Source organism: Pan troglodytes, chromosome 8 (genome assembly GCF_028858775.2).
Source record: "Pan troglodytes isolate AG18354 chromosome 8, NHGRI_mPanTro3-v2.0_pri, whole genome shotgun sequence".
Lineage (NCBI taxonomy): Eukaryota > Metazoa > Chordata > Mammalia > Primates > Hominidae > Pan > Pan troglodytes.
The window spans coordinates 91748973-91776242 of NC_072406.2; the positions used below are offsets into that span (position 1 = coordinate 91748973).

The 27270-nt window shown below is 47.5% G+C and overlaps 1 protein-coding gene across 3 annotated transcripts in view; it reads left to right on the forward strand.

Moving 5' to 3' along the window:
- The first annotated feature begins 16519 nt into the window (after nucleotides 1-16519).
- The window catches only part of ANXA11 (annexin A11), a 50577-nt gene continuing 39826 nt past the window's right edge, over nucleotides 16520-27270 (forward strand). The window contains exons 1-2 of one of the 3 annotated variants that reach the window (XM_063781920.1): nucleotides 16785-17033; nucleotides 20973-21107. Coding sequence is in view for 1 of the 3 variants with exons in the window: in XM_063781919.1 (XP_063637989.1) it covers nucleotides 21126-21156 (31 nt within the window). In the remaining 2 variants the exon portion in view is untranslated. Of the gene's footprint in view, nucleotides 17034-20972; nucleotides 21157-27270 lie in introns of all 3 variants that reach the window. The other 2 variants (XM_063781919.1, XM_016918741.3) reach the window with 2 other exon arrangements.

The following is a 27270-nucleotide window of genomic DNA, read 5'->3' on the forward strand; positions in this document are numbered from 1 at the left end:
TGGGAGTTAGGCATCCTTCTGGTTTTACACATAAGGAAAATGGGGTGTTAAAAGCCTCATAATGCAGAGCCAGGATTCAAATCCAAGCCCACCTGTCTCCAAAGCCCAGCCTGGGAAACTGCTAGATAGGTGGGATAAGCCAGTATGGAAGCAGGCCTGTGGTTTGGGCCTTGTTTAGGCCTGAAGATCAAGACTAACTAGGCTGCAGTGGAGCCTGAGGTCCAGAGAACGGAGGACACTAAAGATGCTTTTGTTTGTTCATTCATTCCTCAACCCACGTTTATTAAGTCCCTGCTACATGCCAGACACCTTGTAGATCCTGGGGGTATAGTGGTCAAACAAGAGAGACAGAACACCCCACCCTCAATCAGGGGAGACTAAGAAATAAGTCAGTCAAATGCATTGTATGTCAGGTGATGTATGTGCTAAGGGGAAAAATGAAGGCTAGAGAGTGGTGGAGAGAGCCACATAGAGCTATATGTGGACTCAGGCCTAGGAGATAAGGGAAGGGATGACTTAGGGGCCTGAGCTTCTTGGAGTGACTGATGCATATCGAGATAAAGGCCCTAAGAAGACGGGTCCTGATGCTCTCAGGGAAAATAACGATGTTGGGGGGTGTCTATGGTGGGGGAGGAAGGAGGGATTGCCAGGAACACATGGAGTTCCAGGGGCCTTCTTCACTCTGACAATGACAATGTGGCCGAGGGAGGGGGAGTCTTACCCAGAATACTCCTAGCTCCTGGACTCTCTCCTTACTCTGGCAGATGTGGGATGGAGGCAGAAAGTCCCACTCATGTGTCATACATTTTTTGAGAATCTAACGAAATTAATTTCACCAGGTGCAGTGACTCAAGCCTGTAATCCCAGCACTTTGCGAGGCCGAGGCAGGTGGGTCACCTGAGGTCAGGAGTTTGAGACTAGCCTGGCCAACATGGTGAAACCCCATCTCTACTAAAAATACAAAAATTAGCTGGGCATGGCCTGTAGTCCTAGCTACTCGGGAGCCTGAGGCAGGAGAATTGCTTGACTCTGGGAGGCGGGGGTTTCAGTGAGCCAAGATCACTCCACTGCACTCCAGCCTGGGCAACAGAGTGAGACTCTGTTTCAAAATACAATACAATACAATACAGTACAGTACAGTACAGTACAATAAAAACATGACATGTTAAAAAAAAAAAAAAAAGACCGGGCTTGGTGGCTCCTGCCTGTAATCCCAGCACTTTGGGAGGCCGAGGCGGGTGGGTCACCTGAGGTCAGGAGTTCAAGACCAGCCTGACCTACATGGTGAAACTTCATCTCTACTAAAAATACAAAAATTAGCTGGGTGTGGTGGCAGGAGCCTGCAATCCGAGCTACTCAGGAGGCTGAGGTAGGAGAATTGCTTGAACCCAGGAGGCGGAGGTTGCAGTGAGCTGAGATGGTGCCACTGTACTTCAGCCTGGGCGACAAGAGCAAAACTCCATCTCAAAAATAAATAAGAAAAATAAATAAATAAATTTCATTCCTCTGCCCACTGCCAGTATCCAGCCCCGCTGATGAGGCTGGGGTGAGGTGGGGGGTAACTTTTTAGCACCTGGGCCCTTACGTCCAGCAGGGCTGTGAACAGGGACTTTTTGTGCCAGTAACAGTAGAAAATATGGCAACTGGTGTTTGCCACTATCAAAGAGGAACTTGGAGTTTTGTTGAAGGAGCAAAATTGTAACCACCCAAGGGGTTCACCTTGCCTGCTGCCTCGACAGAGCCGATTGATCAAGACAGGGGAATTGCAATAGAAGAAGAGTAATTCACGCAGAGCCTGCTGTGCGGGAGACTGGAGTTTTATTATCACTCAAATCAGTCTCCTCGAGAATTCGGGGAGCAGAATTTTTAAGCATAACTTGGTAGGGGGAAGCCAGTGAGCCAGGAGTGCTGATTGGTCAGGGATGAAATCACAGGGAGTCGAAGCTGTCTTTTTGCGCTTAGTCAGTTCCTGGGTGGGGGCCACAAGATCAGACGAGCCAGTTTATCCATCTTTGTGGCGTCAGCTGATCCAGCAAGTGCAGGGTCTGCAAAATGTCTCAAGCACTGATCTTAGAAGCAGTTTAGGGAGGGTCAGAATCTTGTAGCCTCCAGCTGCATGACTCCTAAACCGTAATTTCTAATCCTGTGGCTAATGTTAGTCTAGTCCCCAGACAAGAAGGAGGTCTGCATTGGGAAAGGGCTGTTACCATCTTTGTTTAAACTATAACTACAAACTAAGTTTCTCCCAAAGTTAGTTCAGCCTACGCCCAGGAATGAACAAAGACAGCTTGGAGGTTAGAAACAAGATGGAGCTGGTTAAGTTAGCTCTCTTTCACTGTTTCAGTCATAATTTTGCAAAGGTGGTTTCAAAATGACTATCCATGAGTTTGTAAAATAACCCAGGATGCCTGTTGTTCACAGCACATAGCCTGCTGTGTGACTAAGCTGATAATCAGCTAGACTTTGGGGAGAGAAAAATGCCAAAAGAAAATGGCCTTGCCCTGCTAGAGAGTCTTCAGGTCTCCCTTTGGAGGCATGAGCAATATGGAAGGGAATGGAGAAGGAGGAGAAAGAAAAGTCACCCTCCATAATTGGGACAGGGTTTGGAACTCTTGCGGCCAATTCTTTCATGCTGCCTGGCCCCACCTGCCCCGGAGACTTCTGGTGCCTAACGGAGGCTTTCTTCTGGCTGCCCTGGAACTGTGAATGGGCCTGCCTTGGATAATTTTCCCCCAGGCGCTCTCTACCTGGGGTCTGTGAACACCCTCGAAGTAGTATCCACCATGAATTGTATGAATAATTACACATATGTGCACACTCATGAATACATGGACCCATGCATATGTGTTCACAGCGTTCTTCAAATGTCCCCATGATATCTATGCCAGTTACAACTTATTACTTCTCAGCTCCATATTCACCCACTAATACCTGCTCTGTGATAATGGACAGGATTCCCATGAGCATTTCTCCTGTACACTAAGCATAATGTGAAGCTTTCTCAGTGGAGGGGGCTGAGAGAACAGTGCAGGTGAAAGGAGCTTCTCTTCCTGGGTCTGGCTGGTGTGAGGAGATCCAGTGGTACTCTGCTCCAGTCACGTGCCCAGAAGGTCCCAGGCAACTAGTCTTGTCCTGGCATGGTGATCACCCTCTTAGTATCCTCCCAACACAGGCACCATGCAATCCATGCCTTCTGTCCACACTGGAGACCCAATCATTCTACATGCTCATACACTCAACCCAGCAGTGTGGCTCGCATGGGCTGTGGAGGTTTGTTTCCTGCTTGTCCAATAATTGCAACCAGCTCTAGACTATGCAACTCAGCAAATCTCTCTGCTATGTAGGGGGCTGCAATGATACCTTCTCCAACAATGTCTGATCTCCAGCCTGGGGAGGGGGCCCCATTCCAAGCTTGTCCTTCTTGGGTACTCTTCTCCACCTGTAGGGAGAGTAGCCCTATAAGGTTCTCTTTGCATCATATAGTTGCTCTTTTATCATAGCTGAATAATTCTTTATATTAAACTTCCATTGCATGAACCACTTGTGGTTTCTATCTCTTGATTGGAACCAGTCTGATACAGTACTTGTGGCCCCCAAAATATTGAGATCCACCATACCTAGTCCCAGGTAAAACAAAAATATAAAAACTCTTAGCTCATTGCCTAGAACATAGAACACAATCCATTTAAGTAGCTGTTACTACCATGTGTTGGAGATGGAGGTCAGTTGCCGCATAGGGTTGGCAGCTCTGCAGAATCACCTTAGACATTCCCTCTTGCTTGTTTAGCTTGAGCTGCATTCTCTCTGGTATAGCAGTAAAATAACAAGTGGCTAAAGCTATCACTTATGGAGCACACACTTCATCTCAAGCAGTGGGCCATGAGTTTTGTATGCACTATTTTCCCCATTTTGCAGTTGGAAAAGGTGAGGATTAATGAAGTTGGAAACTTGCCCAAGTTTTCACAGTTGATCCAGGAAGAGCTGGAATTTGAACCCAGGTGTATCCAATTCCAAAAACCAAAGTCTTCACCACCACAATATATTTCTTTGTAGCATTTATTGCTGGGTTAAGCTCTGTTCTAAATGGTTCACAGTGGTTATGTAATGTGTTTCCTGTCACAGCAGTGTTTGTAAGCAGTGTTTTATTCTTGTTTTATAGATAAAGAGACTAAATGTCTCAACCAAGGCCTCTCAGTTAGTGAGAGATGGAGGCAGGATTTGAAACTGGCCCCCTGACTCCAGAGCCCACACTGTTAATGTCTAGTATACTGCTTCCCTGGCTGACATAATAGAAGTGAACTTTGGGGTGTGAATGTACCTACCCCTGGGGACTGTGATGGCTGAAACAATGGAAAGCACATGGCATTTGACTCACATGCAGTTCCTGCTGCTCCCAACAATGCCATCCATGTGTGTTAGTAAAGGATAGAGAGCTGGAGAGAAGGGTGTAGGTATAGGACCAGGTGTGCCATGTCATCACCCTAACGTACCTAACCCAACCCCAACCCTAACCCTCAGGGGCAGTGATGGCCTACAGGCACCTGCATTAGGGTGGTTTGGAGGATCCATGTTCATCGCCAACCCTCCCCTAGGGAGGGGGTTCCCTGACACTCAACATCTGGATCTGCCCATGGCAGATCGAGCCACTACGGCATCTTGCCTATACCCCAGGCTCTGATGCCACCTCACCGACTGTGCCAACCCGAGTGATTAGCCCTCTTTGTGTGGGCTCATGGTTGTTCACTGATTTGGCTCTAAGACCCTAGCTGCTGATGGGGAGAGGGATATATGACACATTGTGAGATCCAGAATATTTGCAGGTTGCTAAGAAAAAGCACAACTATTCCAGATACTGAGGACCAAAGAGCATATTCTCCTCTAGGTGTTCATAGAGAGGCTTCATAGGGAAGCCACATCCTCAACAATATCCCTGCAACAGATGGGGATCAGTGTTCAAAACCATGCTTTGTATAATGTGTATCATGTCCCTCAACCAAAGCACAAAGCATTAAAAGTCATTCTTCAAGGAGTCAGTGGGAAGCAGTCAAGCTCACAGGTTCATGGCTCTGGCTAAATTGGTAATAGATTTAAGAATATTTGTCCAGAGGATTGAATACAGCATGCACTCTGCAGGCACTTATCCACGAGTAGCATTTCTCTTAGCCAAGCTTTTGAAAAGTATAGTGTGGCTCTGAGGTTGAGATTCTACTTGGAATGCTGGAACTTTCCATTGCCAATTAAGAGACGAGCCATATACCTTAATAACAAACTGAGCCGTGGCTTGACATAGATCCTCTTATGAAAACTCATGCACCAGAAAGAACATTCCTCTCTTTCCCTGCTGCCGCCAAGCGCCAAGCCCACCTTTGTGTGCTTGCATCCAACTGTGATAAGCCTATGTATGTCAAGTTGGTGAAGGCCCATTGTGCTGAACACCAAATCAACCTAATCAAGGGTGATGACAACAAGAAACTAGGGGAATGGGAAGGCCCCTGTACAATTGACAGAGAGGGGAAACCCTGTAAAGTGGTTGGTTGCAGTTGTGCAGTAGTTAAGGACTATGGAAGGAGTCTCAGGCCAAGGATGTCATCGAACAGTACTTCAAATGCAAGAAATGAAGAACTAAATCTTTGCCTCACACATGGAAAGAAAAGAAAAAAGAAAAAGAGAGAAAGAAGGAAAGAAAGAAAGAAAGAAAAGAAAGAAAGAAAGAAGGAAAGAAAGAAAGAAAGAGAAAGAAAGAAGAAAGTCAACGTGTTTCTGAAGAGAAGGCCAACCCACATCCCCTCCAAAGTGCATCAAGGGAGTCCCTGCAGGCAGAGCCAAGATTCTCTTCAGGAGGAAATTTGAGAGTTCCCTAACAGGGCAATGAATGGGTAACTGATTCCCTACAATTCCACATCATAAAATGCAACGGCAATACAAATAGCCCAGAAAAAATGTAAAGCAGGCATGTAACTATATATCTTGTTTGGCTACACATACACATAAGCATGTGCACACACACACACATACATGCAGCCCATCTAATTTTGAGCAATAAGCCCTGTTAAAACTGGTTGTGAAATGTACACCCAAAGTAACTAAATGATTTATTGTTTATCATTATTTCCTATAAATCTCCCTAAATTTGGGGGATTTCCATTAAAATGATTATTTCAGATCCAGATTTGGTAGCCCTTGTTTCTGGAGGTCATTAGATAGCAGTATTCATTGTCTACTAAAACTACTCCTAGTCCATGATGCCCACATCAGGTTATTTGCATCTGAGAGAATGCTTGACCTTCTGTGTTCCACTGCAGAGCAGGGTGGCGGGGCCCTACCGTATGCAACAACCTGCAGGGCACAGATACTGATCCTTTGTAGCTGACACTGGTCAATAGCCTGCACTGTGCCTAACAGTTATGTGGGTCAGTAGGAAAGCAAACTAATGGGCTATCTCAATATGGTTTCAAGTTAAAAATAAAAGGATCCAGGACACATCTTTGTTTTACCCACTGGAAATTATAAGCAGGATAGTTCATATTTTTCCTTATATATTGTGTCAAAGGCTGGAAGAGGATCAAGAAAAGTCACAAGCCATTTAATATGATTTTTGGCAGGTGTTGTCACAAGATTATATAAATTACAGCAGATGACTGTGTTCTCAGCCTGTGAGCTGTGAATATAGGTCAGGCTTGCAAATTATTAAGCAAAGCCATGCAAATGGACATTGCTTGCACATGCTAGAATAGGACGACTAACTCGTTCTGGTTTGGCAGAGATTTTTCTTATTTTAGTACTTGTCTTAGTCCATTAAGTGTTGCTATAGAAGAATACCTGAGGCTGGGGAATTTATAAAGAAAAGAGGTTTATTTGGCTCACAGTTCTGCAGGCTGGGAAGTTCAAAAAGTATGGTGTCAGCATCTGCTCAGATTCTGATGGAGGCTTTTTGTGCTATGTCATAATATGGTGGAAAATCTCAATGGTGAGTGGACACGTGGGAAGAGACAAAACCCGAGGGGCATCCTGGCTTTACAACAACCCATTCTTGCAGGAACATTCCCACGAGAACTAAATCCACTCTCATGAGAGAGCTGGAGTGCACCAAGTCATTCATGAGGGATCTGTCTCTGTGACCCAAACACCTCCCACCAGGCACATCTCCCAACACTGCCACATTGGGGATCAAAGTTCAACATGAGTTTTGGTGGGGACAAGCTCAAACCATAGTAGTACTGACTGTCCCATGTCCTCTGAAACCCCTCGGTCCCTGGCAAGCCAGGAAGGTTGGTCACCCTTGCTGGAGGCCTTCCTCCCAGGTGATATCCCTTAGCTGTGTATTCACATTTGGGGGTGAGGCACAAAACACTGACTGCAATGTCTGTGGGGGAGCGGGGCTTGTTGACTGACGGAGCTCACCACAGAGTGTCTGAGCATCAGGTCAGCTCCTCATTGAGGAAACCAGCACACATCAGCCACTGGAGGCCCTTTGTGTGGGACATTCCTTTTCTCCACAAATGAATCCTCTGGACTCTGCCCTATAGATTGTAAATTAGGTTACTCACTCTCTGGGGACTGGGGTCCCATCATTCAATATGTAGATTGTGGCTTAATCCTTGTGTTTAAACTTGTCCTTACCTCCTCCTCCCAAACCTGTGTGGCTCAGACCTCCCATTCTACAGTTTCTTCAGTTCAATTTATATGACAAATAACTCTCCTTTCTCCCCTGGGTGGAGGGGACCCCTGGCTGAAGAGGGTAGAGAAAGTGGCCTAGGGTTTCCACTTATGCCTCTGTTTTCCTGTTTACAGCCTCACACCGTACCTCACCTCTTTAAGTGTGGATCCTTTCTGAGACTCTGGGGGTGAAGTAGCGAGAATCTATTGGCTTCTTCTTATTTTCTCCCTCTGGGGCATCCAAGTGAGAACATGCACCATTCTGCCAAATTACCACTCCTTTGTATACTATCTCCAAAATACGTGTCCAAATTCTTGGTTGCTGTTTTCTCCTCTCTTGTCTCTACTGTCCTTGAAGGATTTTACCTGTGCTCTTCCTCTACTGCCATTTTATTAGGATTTGGGGAGGGAGAGGAAATAAATTTGTGTTGCAAATCAACCATGTTTCATTGGACATCCATTTCTCTAGCAGTCTCTCTTTTGGTAACACCCAGTGGGTGGATGTTGGCACTTCTGGAACTATCTTCCATGTCTATTATCTTTTCTTTTCTTTTCTACTTTCTATTTATTTATCCAAGTCTGCTGTTTTCAGGGAGGATTCCAATCTTTCAGTTCACTAATCAGCTCTTCAGCTGCATACATTCCACTCCATAGCTCATCCACTCAGGTGGTTTTATTTAACTATGAATATATTTTTTGTTTTTTATTCCCATGATCAGTAATACAAAATGAACACATTGTTCATCTCTAACATCCCTAATTGATTCTTTCCTATCCTTTCTTATTTGAGAATATTCATTATACTTACTTCAAAGCACATTACTGGTTGTCTATTTGTTCTGTTTAATCTCCAGATCTGGAGCCAGACAGCTGAGCTTAATCTGTGGCTTCTCATGTTAAGCTATGTGACTTTGGACGAAGTTACTTAATCACTTGACACTTTAGTTTCTTCATTTGTAAAATGGCAATAAAAATAGTCCTACCTTAAACTCTTATAAGGTAGGACTCTTATAAGGTATTCATGTGTCTATTGCAGACATAAAATAGTCCCACTTTATGTTTGCAATAGTGCCTGACACATAAATGCTCAGTAAATATTAGCTATGGTTATTATGTTTCCTCAGGTGGAAGTCTCCCTTTCATGGTGGTGCTTCTCAAATGATATTTTTTGACAGTGAACTCATCTTTACCCATGAAATTTTCTGCAAGAAATCTGCTGGCCTAGCTTGCTGTGAGGGAGGGCTGGAAATCGCTGGATGAGCTTGTGCTCCATGTTGCTTTCAAGGAGAGTGCAGAACAGGCAGAGGCACCATCAGGTGGACGAGCTGTGCTCTCACAGCTGGTCTTTGGGATGTGGCTGCTACTTAACTCTTCCTTGGCTTTGCCAGCCATATGGGGCCCTGTCCTGTCTTTCATTCCCTAACACAGCTCATATCAGGAGACAGACACTGCTGTCCTGGTCATCTTGTCTGCCGGGGTGGGGTTGAGGGAGATATTCAGGGTCAATTCATCTAGCTCCTTCCACGGGCATACTTGTTTAACCCTCTGTCAGTAGCCCTTTGGTCCCGTCTTGTTCCAGGCATTCACCACCTCTGGGTGTGGAATGCCTTGTTGCTGGTCCCATTATTGAAGTATATACTGTAGTATACCTATAGTATGTCCTTGGCTGCTGCTCATGAGCTGGGCTGCAGTATCAAATCAGATCCTGTCTGCTTTTGGCTTCTCAGAAACGTGTCAGTGCTTCTGATTCTCTGAACATTTCCTGTTATCTTTTTGAGAACACTAATTTTTTTCCTTCCCTGTCATTCCTGGAGGATGGGCCTGGGTGGAGAAATGGCAGCATGTGCTCAGTCCACTACTGTGAAAAGGGAAGTCAGAGAATGTATAGAAAAGATAAGAAGTAAGCAGAATCTTGGAGAATGAGTAGGAGCAGCCAAAGTGAAAAGAGGAGAAAATGCCATTGTAGGCTGGGGAGACGGCCCGAGCGAAGGTGTGCAGACAGGAGACCACAGGGTAGGGTGAGGGGACACAAGCAATGCGATGTTTCAAGAGAGGCAAGACTTGTAAGGGAGAAGCAGGGCATGATAGTCTTATGTATCAGGTTAAGGGGCTTCACTTTATTCTGGAGAGCCTCTAATGGTTTAAGAAAGTGACATAGGCTGGGTGCAGTGGCTCATGCCTATAATCTCAGCACTTTGGGAGGCTGAGGTGGGAGAATCGCTTGAGTCCAGGAGTTCAAGATCAGACTGGGCAACATACTGAGACTCCATCTCTTAAAAGAAAAAAAGAAAAGAAAAAAGGAAAGAAAGAAGGTGACAAAGTCAGATGTGCATCTTGTCCACTGTGGAAATTAGATTTGAGGGGCGTGAGACTAGAGCCAAGAAGACCAGTTAGAAAGCTCCTGCAGAAGTCCAGGCTAGAAACTACAAGGGCCTGAAAATTACCACAGCAGTATGTAAGGGATGGAGACAAGGAGTCAGATTCAACAAATATTCAGGAAGCAAAATCTATAGATAAGGAGGATTTTCTAATACTGTTTTCTTTAGATATCACAGAAAGATATTTCAGCCTTCTTCCACTGTGACCATATGCTTTTTTTCTTTTCCTTTTAATTGCATTTTCTCCTTAAGTTGGCCATATGCTTTTTAAAAATTTGCAGAAGTAAGCTATTTTGACTGCAGATAGTTAATCCCATTGGTAATAGCATGTAAACTTTTATGACTATAGTCCAAGTTGAAAATATTTCTATCAAGTTTCATATATGAGCTGTAAGATTACTGGGCATTTTAAGTTTTCTGTGCAGTGTCTAATCTTAGTACTTCTCAAGTTGATAGAAGCGTTATCCAGTTTGTCACAGATGGTCCTGTTGTAATAGTGGATTGAGTTTTATGTTGTCTTTGTAGATGTTAGTATTTCATATCAAGTTATAAAATTTAATCTTTCTTAGTGTGCACATCTAGAACTTGTGGACTTCATTGGAATAAAATACATCAGACAAGCTAAGATGCAATCAGATACAGTGAGATGCATAAGACATCTCATTTCACACAAAAGCATACTTCTATTTGCAATACTCCTCTAGTTCTGCCTTACTACACAGGAGCTCTAACAAAATACATTTACTGAAATTGCTCAAAAAAGACATATTTATATGTGTGTGTTATAAGTGTATATATTGCACTATTGAGTATGTTCTCTGCAGGAGAGAACTTCCATTTTAAATAGGCATGGATGTGAACAGGCTTACATGCTTAAAACTCTATACATATGATGGGGGAGAGAGTTTTCCATAGACTAGTTTCTGGCTCCATACTTGTTTCTCCTCCCCTGCTGACATATTTCTGAAAACAGGTGCTGGGGAAATGTTTATTATTTAGATATCATCTCCGACCCTGCTGGCTGAATCAGAACAATATTCCTGGAAGCCATTCCTACGCTGGAAGACTAGCAGTAATGCAACCACACACAGAAGTGACTGTAAACTACATAAAGCTGTCTCATCCCAAGCCAAATCCTAAAAATGCCTATGACCACTCCAACATGAGGGGCATGAGGAGCAATGAGATGGAGGGGAAATCAGAGTGGAAAGAGCCAGCCATCTTAACTACAGTCAAGTGCTGCACGAGGACATTTCAGTCAATGACAGACCATATGGGACCATGATGGTCAGGCAGGGGCACATGACAGGCAGGCGGCAGGGGCAGGAAGGACTAGCAGCTCTTCCCTGGCTAGCAGCTGGGGTTCTGCCTCCACCTGCCTCCCCAGGACAGAAGCCAGATAAGCTGGACCATGATGGACCCTTCAGATTATCATACCATATTTTTCCTGTACCTTTTCTGTAGTTAGGCATGTTTAGATAGACAAGTACTTGCCATTGTGTTACAATTGCCTAGCATATTCTGTACTGTAACACGCTGCAATGGCTTGTAGCCAAGAAGCAATAGGCTATACCAGGCAGCCTAGGCATATAGTAGGCTCTACCATCTAGTTCTGTGTAAGTACACCTGATGACGTTTGCACAACAACAAAGTCACATAAGGATGCATTTCTCAGAACACATCCCTGTCATTAAGCAACGCATGACTGCATTTGCACTTAAAATCGCTTACTTTTGCAAAGTCTGTAAAAACATATTACCATGTCAAACATTGTTAAAGCCTTTCCCACCAGGACCTTGTAAGGAGCCCATGCAAGCAAGGGGCCCTGCAGTTTCCTGGTGAATCTGTCTCTATTGACAGCATTTGAAAAATGATTCTGGCAGACAGAAATCCAGTTGCTATCAGATCTCTAGCTGGAATGGCTTGTCAGACTGTGGTACCCCAGCGGGGGACAGAACCCAGGCGAAAAAGCAGGTTTAGAGAGAAAAAGTTCATTTCTTGACATGATAAATTTGAGCTTTTGAGGGATATTCTGGTAAAGGTACTAGTAGGCTGGTATTTATTGATACATCTGTAATTCTTGTACCTCCCTCCTATTAAAGGAAATTCAAACAATCCAAACGAATGCAGGCAAAGAGAAAAAAGAAACAACAAGAAAGCATATTGTACATGATATTCGAAATATTAAGCCACTGGTGTAGCCTGTTTGCTGACTAATTAGAATCTTAGAAAAGGTCCTAGAGGGTCTCCCTGTGACAAGCATTGACCCTTTTTTGCCAGATCAGAAGAAGGTCAGGAGTGGGGGCACTGTGGGGTCTCAGGTGAGCAGCTATTTACCAAGCAGCATGGAAGAATTCCAGTTTGTAATAATTTATAGGATTTTATCGATGTGCTCTAGATGAATATCCATTTCAAGGGTATATGTATAACACGAACGATGGCAGAAATAAACCCAAATATTTCTGTTATTCTTATCAATGTGAACTGGTTAAACTCACAAATTAGAAATAGAAACTCAGATGAACTTTTTAAATCTTGTAAAAAACAATATGTCATTTCCAAGAGATAAACCTAAGTAACAATACAGAAAGAGTAAAAAAGGAGAAATAAAACATATACTAGACAAATGCTATCTCAGGATAACAATATTTATACAAAAAGTAATAAAACTGAATAAGTCATAAAAGGATAAAACAATATTAATTTGTATAAGCCTAATAATTTGCTCTCAAAATTATAAGGCTGGCCGGGTGAGGTGGTACATGCCTGTAATGCCAGCCACCTAGGAGGCTGAGGCAGGAGGATGGCTTGAGGTCAGGAGTTTGAGGCTGCAGTTATAATCACACCTGTGAATAGCCACTGTACTCCAGCCTGGGAAACATGGTGAGACACTGCCTCTTAAACAAAAATCAAAAAACCAAAAAAAAAAAAGTATAAAGCAAAATCAGACTAAATTAGAGGGAGAAATTGACAAACTACAATAAAAGTGGGAAATGTTAAACCCACTCTTTCAGAAATCAATGGATTGAACAGGAGAGAAAAAAAAAAAAAACCCAGGAGATAAAAGATCTAAATAACCTGATTAGCAAGCTAGATGGAGAGATATAGAGAAAAAAAAACCACATAAAAAGTGAAGAGACGTTCACAAAAATTGGGACAGCCAAAAAAAAGTCTGTATATGAGGCCACAAAGGAGGCATTAACAAATTCTAAAAGAACACATTTCCTCATCTCCAAGCATTAAAGTTAGAGATCAATGACAAAATGATTGGTTTATTTTTATTTAAATTTTTTTTTTTGTAGAGGGGCTCTCACTGTGTTGCCCAGGCTGGTCTTAAACTCCTGATCTCAAGCGATCTTCCCACCTTGGCCTCCCAGAGTGCTGGGATTACATGCCTGAGCCACTGGGCCCCTCCCCAAATGATTATTATTATTTTTTTAAAAACTGAAGTTTGAAAACAAAAAAAGAATGGAAAATATACTTCTAAATAATCCATGAATTAAGCATACAATCCTAACATAAAAAACAAAATATTGGCCAGGCACAGTGGCTGACGCCTGTAATCCCGACACTTTGGGAGGCTGAGGCGGGTGGATCACTTGAGGTCAGGAGTTGGAGACCAGCCTGGCCAAAATAGTAAAACCCCATCTCTACTAAAAATTAAAAAATTAGCCGGGTGTGGTGGCGTGCACCTGTAATCCCAGCTACTCAGGAGGTTGAGGCAGGAAAATCTCTTGAACCCGGGAAGTGGAGGTTGCAGTGAGCTGAGATCCTGCCACTGCAGTCCAGCCTGGACGACAGAGCGAGACTCTGTAACAACAACAACAACAACAACAACAACAAAATCCAAATATTTATAACTAAGTGATAACAAAAGCATAGCATATTAAAACTTGTGATATTCAGCTAAAGCAGACTTTTGAGGGAAATGATAGTCATATATACTTATTAGAAAACAACAAAAGAGGCCAGGTGCGGTGACTCACACCCGTAATCCCAACACTGGCCCTAAAAATTAAAATTTTTAAAAAGGAAGCTTATATACCATACTACTCAGAGCTATATAGCACGTCACCATTTTTTACAATGCACTCACCTTCCCTTACCTCGTATGATGTTTCTATGAGCCCTGGGAAACAATGAAGCAGGGGTGATTTTATGGATTTTTATAGGTCACGTTGAAGATTTTATAGGTGAGAAAGCCGAGGCTCGGAGGATGCATGACTTGCAAGTGTCAGAATCAGAACTAGAATAGATCCCACACATTTGAACACCGAGTTTGGTGTCTTTTCCTTCACACCGCGTTCTCTGGGGGTGCCTGGGCGGTGACCCCTGCCATTGGCCTTGAGGATTAGGACCTCAGCTCGGCTCCTCTGCAGAGCCTCCTCAGTCCCTAGCAACTTGCTGGCACCTAGCCGGGGCTAAACGCAGGTTTGTTGAAAATTATAAAAGGGTAAGCCCAGGGGTAGCTATTCACCATTCTGGGTTTGAAGAGCTCTGATGCGGAAAGGTGTATACATCCAGCAGGAATTCCACCCTACATGATTTATTATAAACGTGGTATTCTAGGAGCATTCGCTCAGCCACGGAGAAAAATGGGCCTTTCGAAGAAGCTGGCCTTCGCGGTCGCTGTGGGGCGGCAGAGCAGGCGCAGGCGTCCAGGCAGGGGGCGCTGGATAGGCGCCAGGAGACCTTCCCGGACCAATCCCCGGGCCCAGAGAGAGCGCCTGGAGACCTTACCTCCCCAGGAAATTCACACAGATTTCTTGGGGGCTTCACACCCGCGCCCCAGTCCCGCCATCTCCTACGCCGCAGCAGGCGCCCCCACCAGGGTAATAACCCTCTCTGAGAGTCTCTGGTGGTGCCTCTGATCCTCTGCTCTTCTGTTCCAGGCAGCGTTTTCTCCGAGCGGCTCTGGAGACTTTGGCCTGAGTTTCACCCTCACTCGCCGACTCATGTCCAAAAAATGCAGTCCAGCCCCGAAAGAGAGCCGCGCCTGCTGGTGGGGGTAGGGGGTGTTGGAGCGGCCACGGAATATGACTGAGCGCCCGGGGCCCGTTGTGAGGCCGGGGCCAGGCTGTCCCAAGGCGCCGTTCCTGCCCGGCACCAGCACACCTGCCCAGACAGTGATACGGTCGGAGCCTCCCCTCCAGTCCTTCCGGCTTTTATTGTTCAGAGCGACTTTAAAACGCAAATCGGGCCGGGCGCGGTGGCTCACGCCTGTAATCCCAGCACTTTGGGAGGCCGAGGCGGGCGGATCATTTGAGCCTAGGAGTTCGAGAAGAGCTTGGCCAGCATAGTGAAACCCCGTCTCTACTAAAAATATGAAAATTAGCCGGGCGTGGTGGTGGGCATCTGTAGATCCAGCAACTCAGGAGGCCGAGGCAGGAGAATCGCTTGAACCCGGGAGGCGGAAGTTGCAGTGAGCCGAGATCGCGCCACTGCACTCCAGCCTGGGCGACAGATCGAGACTCCGTCTCAGAAAAAAAAAAAAAAAAAAAAGGAAAATCGAACCAGCAACTTGTTTGTAACAGCCAAACATAGGCAACAACCTAAATGTCCTTCAGTAAGGAGCTGGGTAATGAAGAATGGTGAAGCGCACGATGGCGCGCAGTGTGCAGTGGATGGGAAGAACCAGGTCTGTTCAGGAGCGCTTGTATGGAAAGACCCTCCAAGATATAGTGAGTAAAAAAACATGTTGCAGAAAAGTACTGCAATATCGTTTTGTAAACAATACGTTTATGTAAACACACACACACAGTGTTAAAGAGAGATATTTGGAAGGACACACCTAAGAGTGGGCTGGGGGAGTGGAGGGAAGAGTGAATCTCAATTTTTACTCATTTTTTGAATTTTTTATTTTTAGTTTTTTAGAGACTGGGTCTCACTATGTTGCCCAGGCTAGTCTGGAAGCCCTGTCTTCAAGCCATCCTCCTGTCTTGGCCTTCCAAAGTGCTGAGATTACAGGCGTCAGCCACCACTCATTAAAAAAAAAAAATTGTATACCTACCATATATGCATATATTACCTGGGTGACCTTTTAAAAATATGCTTTATTTTTAGAACATCTTTAGATTTACAGAAAAAGTGTGAATACAGGGAATTCTCACAAACCCGGGCTTTTCCTATTATTAACATCTTAAGTCATTTTTATATCTCCGTGGGTTCCTCTTGGCTGTGACAGTGTCCTAGACTTTCCTTGTTTTTGATGACCTTGCTAGTTTTCAGGAGTACTGGTCATGTGTATGGCAAGGGCCTCAATTGATTTGTGATGTTTTCCTCATGATTACAGTGGGGTTAGGTGTTCTTGGGAGGAAGACCACAAGCGGTGCATGCAATCAGTATGATTTACCCCTGTCGAGGTCACCTTGACGGCTGGGTGGTTTGTCAGGTTTCTCCACGATAGTCACTGACCCCTCCCTTCCTCACATACTGTGCGTGACCTTCCCCCCTCCACCACCACCGAGTGTTGCTATAAAGGAAATGCGTTTGACCTTTTCAGTGTAAAAAGTTTTCTCTACCTTAAAGAGAGTCACTAACCGACGCACACGGGGCTGGAGAGGACTTAGGAAATGCCCACCCCTGCAGGAGGGCGAATGCGGCTCTGCGCGGCACTGGGCGCCGCAGAGGTTAGGGGCGGCAGAGGGACCTCCGGAGCCCGAGACTTCCTGGAGCAGCTCCGCAGCCGGAAGGCCGCTGCTCCTCGCGCGCCCGCCCTGCCCAGTCCTCATCTCGGGGGCGGGGCCGCGCTCAGGCCCCGCCCCTCCCTTGCCCTGCCTCTGGCGCCTGGGGCAGCCGCGCCCGCGGAGTTTTCAGCCCGGCGCTGACGGCTGCGGCGCCCGCGGCTCCCCAGTGCCCCGAGTGCCCCGCGTGCCCCGCGAGCGGGAGTGGGACCCAGCCCTAGGCAGAACCCAGGCGCCGCGCCCGGGACGCCAGCGGAGAGAGCCACTCCCGCCCACGTCCCATTTCGCCCCTCGCGCCCGGAGTCCCCGTGGCCAGGTGAGTGAGGGTCCCGGGCCGGCTGGGGGCCTGGGACCAGGCGGCGGCAGTGCACCGCGGCGCCGCGGGTGAGGCCCGGGGTTGCCTCGCGCCCAGCCCAGCGCGGCCCTGCGGCTTCCTGGTTGCACTACAGGCGTGGGGGTGGGGGGCAGAGGAGGGCGTCGGCGGGTCGCGGGCGGGCCGTGTCGGCCTGGCAGCCCCCTAGATCAGCCTCGGCGTCTGGGGCTGCTCCCTCCTGTGTGGTCGGGGTGCACTCGCCGGCCCCCCCGGGCTCAGGGGTCAGGGTCTCAGTCTGGGCCTGGGTAGGGCCAGGGGCCGTGACCCTGGGCGCAGGAGGCAACGGGTGGCGGGAGGGGTGCCGGAGGCCGGGCCCCGCAGCCCTGCGGAGCCCTCCAGGGTGCGCGCGCCCTTCTAGGCGAGGCTTGGGGAGATTAAGCAGAGAAGGCTATCTTCAGGAACTTTCCTCCGAAACTGGGAGCACGCACATTCCTGGGAGCTGCTACCATTGCAGTTTATTTGTAAGGAACTCTCCCCAGTGTTTGAGGGAATACGGGAGCCATCCCAGGTGCTGTGCGTGCCTTCGCCCCTTCCCCAACCTTGATCCCCAGTTTCAGGAAGGGATTCCTGGACTTGTATCTCCCATGGGTGCAGGCCAGGCCCTTAAGACTTAGGTAAAACGGTCTGTTGGTTTAAAGGAGACACGCGAAGTTTGTTACCTAGAGACTTTGGAGGGGAAAAGTTAAGCCAGCCAGTGCTAGCCCAAGCTGGAAACAGTCAGCCCGGGGCATTTCTGTCTCTGCCCTCCAATCCTTGACCTCTCTGTAGAGATTCGGCGTTTGTGGTAGCTCTCCCCTCTGTTCTCTGCGCTGGGCATGGAGTGGAGCTGTGAGGCCGAGCCCCTGCCCTGCCCTGCCCACGCAACAGGGACTAGGTTTGCAGGGCAGGGCCTGGTATGCTCACCCTTCACTGGCTCTCATTGCTTTCCTCATTCCTTTTATGCGGCAGTCAATTGTTGGGGATTCCAGGAGGATTAACAGGGCCCCTTTCCTCAAGGCATTCTTTGTGCTGCAAGGTGTTCCCTGACAAGAGAGGCCAGGTGAGGTGCCAGGGCAGTTTGTTGCCCTGGCATTGGGTGCCCACTACTTCAGGCTCCTGCATACCTTGCTATCTTGTCTCTATTGTCTGTGCTTTGGTTTCTTCATCTGTAAAATGGGGGTAATAGTAATCCCTGCCTCACAGGCTTGTTGTGAGATTCAGTGCATTCATTTATTTAATAACAATACAGAGCTCAGGTACGGACCAGTCAGAACAGGTGGTGACTGCTGCACCACACTTGTGTATCCCAGATGGGTGTCACCCACATTAGCCATAAAGTGTGTGAGGCAGGCCTGGGTCATAAATAATCAGGTGTAAGGGTCAATAAATAGTAGCAGTGGAAGGTTCAGCTAAAGTTGAAATGCACTTCTCCTGAACCATCCTTCTGGCTTAGCTCATGCTAAGCTCATGCTCTCTATCTTACTGGAATGCCCTCCCTCCCCCGTCTGGCCTAGCATTCTCCACCCTCCTGGGAGCCATCCGGGTTCCTGCTCCCAGCAGGAGGGACGGGATATGCTCTGAGCTCACTCAGCCCTTTTGGCACTGACTCGGTTCTCATCTCTCGCCTTGCATAGTATTTGTGTGGCCGTGTGGCTTATCGCTGCCCTGTCCTCTGACTCTGGAGGGTGGGGGCTGTTTCTGACTTACCTCTTGGTGGCAGCACTCAGGATGGGCCTTGCCTAATGTAGGTGCTCAGAAAATTAGTTGTCGTTAGTTGAACAACAGAGACAGCACAGGGAAGTGGTTTCCCTGTGGTTAAAATATAGGACCTTGAAGGCTGGGTTTGGATAGAGAAACGTGGGGAGGGTGAGATGGAGATGAATTGGGACTAAGAGGTGGGAGTGGAAGCCCCATCTGATGCCTTTATGCATGACATTATAGAAAGGGCCCACCCTGGGTGGATGTGTCTAGAAGGCCAGGATCGATTAGTGATGCCTAGTTCACGTGATTGGGGAGGTGATGTGTGGCTTGGGATGACAGGAGTGGGAGTTGAGACAGAATAGGTTAGTGTGGGTTCTTCTTGGAAATTGTAGAATAGAGAAAAGAAACTGGTGTGGGCAGGAGCTGAATGTGGAACCAAAATGCATGCTGAGTGCTGGAACATCAGAGGTCCTGGGACCTTTCTGGTGCACCCCCTCCTTCCTCCTGGATTCACCCCTCTTCTTCCGCTGTCTTTTTTTTTTTTTTTTTGAGACAGATTTCGCCCTGTCACCCAGGCTGGAGTGCAGTGATGCAATCTTGGCTCACTGCAACCTCCGCTCCCTGGGTTTAAATGATTCTCCCCCCTTGGCCTCCCGAGTAGCTGGGATTACAGGCATGCGCCACCATGCCCAGCTAGTTTTTGTATTTTTAGTAGAGACGGGGCTTCACCATGTTGGCCAGGCTGGTCTTGAACTCCTGACCTCAGGTGATCTGCCCGCCTCAGCCTCCCAAAGTGCTGGGATTACAGGCATGAGTCACCGTGCCCGGCCTCCTCTCTCTTCTTAGCCACTGTCTTCCCCCGTAAGCCTGAAGCAGTTCCTGGCACTTGTTCCCATGGGGAAGCGTCTGTGTAAGGGTATGCTTCACCAGCACTGCCAAGGAAGCAGACTTTTCACTTTCTCTGGATTTTTCTCTGTAACACCCTCTGATCCCATTGCCCCCAGAATAGTAGGAATTTTGAGTGATACCTAGATAGGAAAGCTCTTAGGATTAATGAAGAAACTGAGATTTTCTTGGTGGGAGTTTGTGCTTTTAAAGGGAGTTGTTGCAATTCAATGGAACTCTGTAATAACCACTGAAACTGTTACACATTAGGCTTACTGACCCTATCTCCTATAACCCATGAAATAAAGACCTGATAGTCACATAGTTGTTGCTATTTGGGAGGATCCTAAAAGTACAGCCTGAACAGTGACCCAAACCACAGCTGGCCTTGCCCATGCTGATGTGAGGAAGGAATGGGTGGGGGCAACTAAGAAATTGGGGGACAGAGTTCTCTGTGCTGGGTATCCTAGGACAAGCCACCCAGCCACACAGAGACCCCCCCCCCCCGCCCCCCCACAGAACAGTTCTGGATGATAAAATGCCTGCCTGGAATGGAGAATCAGATGAGAAGATGTTTGCAAAGGGGTTTGAGATCAGTTAGGGGGTGGTGATGACAATGTTGATACCGTGGGTGTGTGACTGCCAGGAGCTGTGAAGCAGAGGGTGGAGTGTGCGGTGGTCAAAGCCTGGTTCTGGGATCTCTAGCTTTCCAGGGGCTTAGGCTCCGCCTTAGCAGAAAAGAAGGAAAGGAAATTGAGAAGGAAGTCAGGTGTCCCCTGCCCCTCACACTTGGGGGTGGCTGACTTGGAGGACATGAGATGGGGGAAATCTGAGTGAGGGCAGAGAGGAGAAATGTGGAGGCTGCTCACAGGGAGGCTAGGGAGCATATGGCATATCCAGCCTGGGGAGTGGCACCACTGGGGGAAAGGGTGCGTGTGACAGTGGGGAAGGAGTGGTGATAACAGATGTGAGCTTGCTGTGTCCACTAAAAAGGTCACGGCTATTTTTAGGAAGTAGGTGACAAGGCATGTTCCTGTAGAACTGCTTATTACTGAGAACCCACTGTTGGCCTCGCCCTGCGTGGTGTGCTTAAAAGGAGAGACCGCCCCCACTCACCCTAGAGTCATCCACCTGGTGTCCCTGAGACATGGGACACTGGATGAGGACCAGGTTTGGAGGATGAAGAAGATCATGTATTTGGTTTTGGACATGTTGTGTTTGAGGTATCTTTGAGATACCAAATAAGCTGGTGGGTCTGGGGCTCAGGAGGCGTCTTGGCTAGACAGACATTTGTCTAGGTTGTGTTTGTATTTGAAGTCATGGGCACAGCGAGATTGAAGAACTCACCTCGAACAGCTGAGTAAAGGAAGATGAGCCTATAAAGGACCCAGAAAAAGAGCGACCTGAGAGGGGCCCAGAAAGCCAGGACAGAGTTGTATCCCAGGAGCCAGGGTGAGTCTGCTTCGTGGGATGGAGTGGTCAGCTTGGCATCGCGGCTGTGGTGAGTGATATGGAGGAGATGTGGCTGCCTTCACTGCTTTGGTGGGATGATGTGAGCAGAAGCGAGGTTGGAGTGAACGGGTGAGGAGTAGCAGGACGTGAGGATCTGATGATAGTAAGTTTAGACAGGCTCTGAAATGTTGGCTTTGAAGGCGAGGAGGACGTCGTTGAGGGAGTGTTTGATTCTGTTGCCTCGATTTACCCTCCTGCTCCCTTTCCAATCCCAGAAGGGAACATGTGGATGGCCTGCCACTGACATCCCTCCCCACGGCGCTCCGTTCTCAGGCAGACCTAGGTACCTGCAAGGGTTTGCTTCTTTCACAAAGTGGATTCATTCTTATGAATGAGTGAATGAGTGAATGAAGCATGTTGCCCAGGTTGGTCTCAAAGCCCTGGCCTCAAGCAATCCCCCCACCCCGCCTCAGCCTCCCAAAGTGCTGGGATTACAGGAGTGAACCACTGCACCTGGCTGGTATTAAATTTTCTTTGTGGCCAACTGCATGATAAATATTAACATGTTTCATGGGCGCGAAAGGAGAAAATAGGTACTCTGCGGGATGCTGACTTTAGATAAATCTCTTAACTTCAGTTACCCTTATATCCCTGCTTGCCTGGCTGTCAGATTCTGAGAGGTATAACAAAAACTCTCACTGTAGTTTTTTAAAGTCCGGCTCTACTTATATTTGTGGGAGTTCTAGCCTTTTGAGTTTGGCTTTCGTGTTTCATGTATATAGGCTTATCAAGCTGATCTTCCTACCTGTCATTTGCTGGTTATTTAATGCCTTTGGTCTTTGGCCTTAAATTCCATATTGTCTGTGTTTTAGGAGAATACATGGCCAAGGATCTGGGAGAATCTCTTTTCTTTACAGTCTTAAAATTAATAAATAAGTGCATTTTATAAGATAATAAGTGAAAGGCTCAGAAATTTAAATGCAGGCATCAGAGGACATTCAAGCCATGCCCCTTTAGCTTCTGTTCAGGCTCACATGGAGCGGTTAGTAATCAGGTCTCACTGATGACCATGAGCTCCCTGTCCTTGGCTGTCCTAATGGTCCCCATGATAGCCAGATTTTTAGGAGGGGTGGATAAAATGAGATTTGCGTGCAAACTCCTGGGACGTTGCCTGGGAACCTCTTCTCTCACTTTGCAATTCCTGCCCCTTCCTGTAGGTCCAAGAAGCGGACTGCTCTGCCTCTCATTTACGCATTTCCTTCCTCATTCCAGACAGCAAGATGAGCTTTTGACAGAGTAGCCAGTACAAACACTTCTCAGGGCCAGAAGTCAGAAAGACGCGGGCCCCAAGTCATAAGCTCGTCTCTGTGCTTGTGTTTTAAGCCACATAAACTGTCTCAGCGGACTGGACTAGCCTATGCCTTGTTGTACACTGAGATCCTAGTGAGTAGTTCTCCAAGTACTGTGTTTACAGATAAAGGCAAATGCCAGAGAGAAATGGCTGGAAAAACCCCTTGGCCTGCTAAGGCAGGATTATCGAAAAGTCTTCAACATATATGTTTTTAAATTTTACATATTTTTTCATTTTTATTTATTTTGAGACCAGACTAATTTTTGTATTTTTGGTAGAGATGGGGTTTTGCCATGTTGCCCAGGCTGGTCTCAAACTCCTGGGCTCAAGTAATCTGCCCACCTCAGCTTCCCAAAGTGCTGGGACTACGGACATGAGCCACTGCACCAAGCCAACCACTGTGCCCAGCCTATTTTTACTATTAATATTTCCACCTCTGTTTTTCTTTGCATTTATTTGGTATGTCTTTGCCCAACCCTTAGTTTTAAATATTTCTTTCTCACTTAAAAAAGTTTATCTTGGCTGGGCGCGGTAGCTCACCCCTGTAATCCCAGCACTTTAGGAGGCCGAGGCGGGCAGATCATGAGGTCAGGAGATAGAGACCATCCTGGCTAACACGGTGAAATCCCGCCTCTACTAAAAATATAAAAAATTAGCCAGGCGTGGTGGCGGGCGCCTATAGTCCCAGCTACTCGGGAGGCTGAGGCAGGAGAATGGCATGAACCCGGGAGGCGGAGCTTGCAGTGGAGCCGAGATCGTGCCGCTGCACTCCAGCCTGGACGACAGAGCAAGACTTGGTCTCAAAAAGAAAAAAAAAAAAAGTTTATCTTGAAGATGGAATCTTCGTAAATAAAATTTGTTTCTCATAATCAGAACGTGGTTGAGGGTGGATGGAGGTTGACAGAGGCAGTGATAACAGCAACGAACCTAATTGCATGGTTTCTGTCTTTGGTAGAGGAATTCTGACTGTTGACATACCAGATATACTTGATTTTATTCTTTGCATCTTGCTTATTACTTATTATACTTGCATGTATTCCTTTCCTGATTTTTGCTGTTGGGTTAAGTTTCTCATCGTCATCTTCCCCACGCCACCTGTATTACGTTTCAGGTTTGGTTGTGAATGAAGAGAGGAGCCCCGTCTCTCTCTCTATCTCTGTCTCTCACTCACTCTCTCACTCTTTCTTGAAAAAATCAGGGTCGAGGTTAAGTGTGTGTTCCATGAGATTGTCTTGGCACCAGGCTCCTTATGGACTGTTGTCCCTAGCATTCTCAAGAGCTGTGGTTTTCAAACTTGAGCATGTATAAGAACAATCTGGAAGGCTTGTTAAAGCATAGATTCTTGGACTGCACCCTGAATCATTCTAATTTAGGAGGTCTGTGATGGGACCTGAGCACTTTAATTGCTTACAGGCTCCCATATTGTATAATGCCGCCGGGCCACATGTTGGGTAGCACCGTCTAGGTGCCTCCCTTAACTGCATGGCCCAAGACAGCTCACTTTCACATCCCCATGGCAGGCCCTCCTAGCTGCTAGGGGTCTGGGAAGCAGTCCTTAGTGGGGGCTGCTGTGTGCCAGGCTATGGTGAGTGTTCTGTTACTAAAGCAAGAGAGAACAGATGGTTGAGGAGGACAATCAGAAGTTTCTGGAACACCACCCACTGCTCTCCTGAATTTGAAACTACTACTATGCTTATCAGTCTTGCTGTTGGCTAAGCCTGTGTTCCTCAGGTTAGGAAGTGGGAATGGTTTCTCATGACAGTGGCAAGCCCGCAGGTAGTGCAAGCAAGGCAGCTTCTGTTCCTGTGGGCTGGTGCACAGGCTGGCAAGCTGCTGTGGCTTTGCTGATGCCCCGAGAGTCATCTGCTGCTCCCAGCCGTCAGGTCTGGCATCCACATACTCCATTGCTGCAGCCACCACCAGATCTTCCAGACCCCATGGGATCGAGGGGCCCCCTCCAAGACCCAGTGGGATAGGGGTTATTTTTTTTTTTTTTTGAGACGGAGTATCACTCTGTCGCCCAGGCTGGAGTGCAGTGGCATGATCTCGGCTCACTGCAAGCTCTGCCTCCCGGGTTCACGCCATTCTCCTGCCTCAGACTCCCAAGTAGCTGGGACTACAGGCGCCTGCCACTGCGCTTTGCTAATTTTTTTTGTATTTTTAGTAGAGACGGGTTTCACCATGTTAGCCAGGATGGTCTCGATCTCCTGACCTCGTGATCCTCCCGCTTCGGCCTCCCAAAATGCTGGGATTACAGGTGTGAGCCACCGCGCCCGGCCAGGGGTGATTTTTTTGTGCTACCTCCTCCCAACTTCCCTTCTTCAACCCCAAATATGAAACCTAGGTGACTGTTTCTAGGAGAGTTTGAGGGCAGAGGCTATTTGAACCCTGAACTGAGGTGGGGATGATGTTCGGTCTCCGTGGCTGGTAATATCCTTGAGAGATCAGAGCAGTGGTTGCCAACCCCCATTCTCTGTTGTCATCACACATAGGGAGGGGATCTGGAGAGAAACAGGGTCATAAGGCTCCTATGGAGTGGCTGGTACTTTTCTGAGTGGCTTGATTATATGGGACATTATTTGGGAGGCAGTAGTAACTTTCTTCTCTTTCCGGGGTTTAACCTTTGTATTTCTCAAGTCCATTCTCCAGCCTGAGAAGGTGTGATGGAGCCCAGAAATATGTTGAGTGGTTGGGGACCAGCCTGGTTCATAATGCACTGGCCTGGAAATCCAGAGATGTGGTTCTAGTCATTGTCCTGCCCCCCAGCCAGCTCTGAGACCTCAGGCAGAGTCCTTCTGCTCTCTGGGTCTCAGCTCCCACCTCAAATAAAATAAACAGGTTGAATGAAATGATTTCATGAAGGCCCCTTCCAGCTCCAGTATTTTAGGATTCTTATGTAATCCAAATGCTAGTGCACTGGGAATTGACTTTATCTTGAAGAAGTGTCTTTCAGAACCTGCTTGCTCAAGTTCAGCCCCTTGGTGAGGCTCCGGACGCTGCCACTCTCCCAGCCTGCCTTACCTGGGGTTTCTCCAGGCTGAGCTGCCCCAGGTGCCAGCCCTCAGAGGGGAGGTCTGAGGTGCAGCCTGGCTAATGATTAACATAGGCTACAGCTATTTTAGTTCCTGGCATGTGGGTGGGGAGTTGAATGCTTAACAGCACCTGTGTAGGCTTTTTGTTCAGTGCCTGGGAAAATATGGTCAGGGTTGGTGGAGTGCTGCCCTGAGGCTGGCTGGCTGGCTTCGGTAACTTAATGGCACCTGTGACCAGCAAGGGCAGGACACTGGGGCTCTGGAGTGCACGCCCAGGGCCCCCACCCCCTTCTCAGTAGAGCTGGAGATGTTCATACACCCACTCACATCACTTAAGGTCCTGCCTTGAGGTGGGGGAGAGAGGGGAATGTCCTAGATGTGTCCTCCCTGCCCCCAGAATTCCTGGGGCCTACGTAATAGAGGCTACCAAAACAGGTGCCACCCAGAGAGTGGAAGAAATGAGTCAGGGTCTACCGGGGTTCCTGCCAGTATTCAGTATGTGTCAGGGGCCTCACAGTGCCAGCCCTGTGGCAGGTGGTGGTGGGGGACAGGAAGAGAGGCCTGTCCTACAGCCTGTAGCACTGATGCTCTCATGGGGAGGCCTAGAAAAAAAGTGTCTGGCTCTGGCACTTGGGTGTGTGACCTTTGCATGTCAAGAGTCAGCTCAGCCTTCGTTCCCTTGCTTATAAAATGAGGATGATAATACCTATCCAATAGGAGCATTGTGGAGGTTAATGAGGTAATATATAGGGAGGTAATATATGTATCTATCCTAGGAGTTAGAAAAAGGGCAGCTTATTAGAACATTAGAGAACATGGAAAACATTTTAGGACAAGTGCTGTGAGAGTTCCAAGAAGAGTGAGCATTGTGGATAGGAGATCAGGGTGGGCTTCCTGAAAGAGATACGGTATGGTTTGGCTGTGTCCCCACCCAAATCTCGAATTCCCTCGTGTTGTAGAAGAGACTTGGTGGGAGGTAACTGAATGGGGCAGGTCTTTGCTGTGCTATTCTCGTGATAGTGAATAAGTCTCACAAGGTCTGATGCTTTTATAAAGGGAAATTTCCCTGCACAAACTCTCTTCTCTTGTCTGCTGCCATGTGAGATGTGCCTTTCACCTTCAGCCATGATTGTGAGGCCTCCCCAGCCACGTGGAACTGTGAGTCCATTAAACCTCTTTCTTTTGTAAATTGCCCAGTCTCGGTTATGTCTTTATCAGCAGTGTGAAAATGGACTAATACAAGGTGGAACTTCATCTGGACGCAGGGAAGGCCAGGAGACAGGAGGTCAGACCAGCTGGAGGGACCACCTAAGCAGAGGTGTCCTGAAAAGGGAAAGTGCTGAGCTGGGCTGGGCTAAGGACATGCATTTTTTGTGCTTCTCTCCATCATGCATGTCCCTGAGGTACCTTCTGTTTTCATGCTGTTCCTCAGTGGCCCAGTGTGAGTGACTCTTGGCTCCAGACTGCTTGACACAGCTTAGGATGCCAGCTGCAGAAGGGTCAGCCCATTCCCAAGTGAAGGTGTTTTCTCCTCCAGAGTGAGCTGCAGGTCCTTGAACTTCCAGTTGCATGCGGCTGACTGGGGATATTGTCACCATCTGAAGAGCAGCCCTTGATAAGGGATATTTGGAAAGGTTTCCTGAGGCTTCTAGGTAGAGCAGGGGTGCTCAGCCATTTGGAGCTGGAATATACACTCTGTTAAGTCTCCCAGGCTTGAAGGGGCTGGGCTTCCAGAGTGGTTTGAACAGGCCCCGAGGACTGGCTGATGGGCATCAGGGCC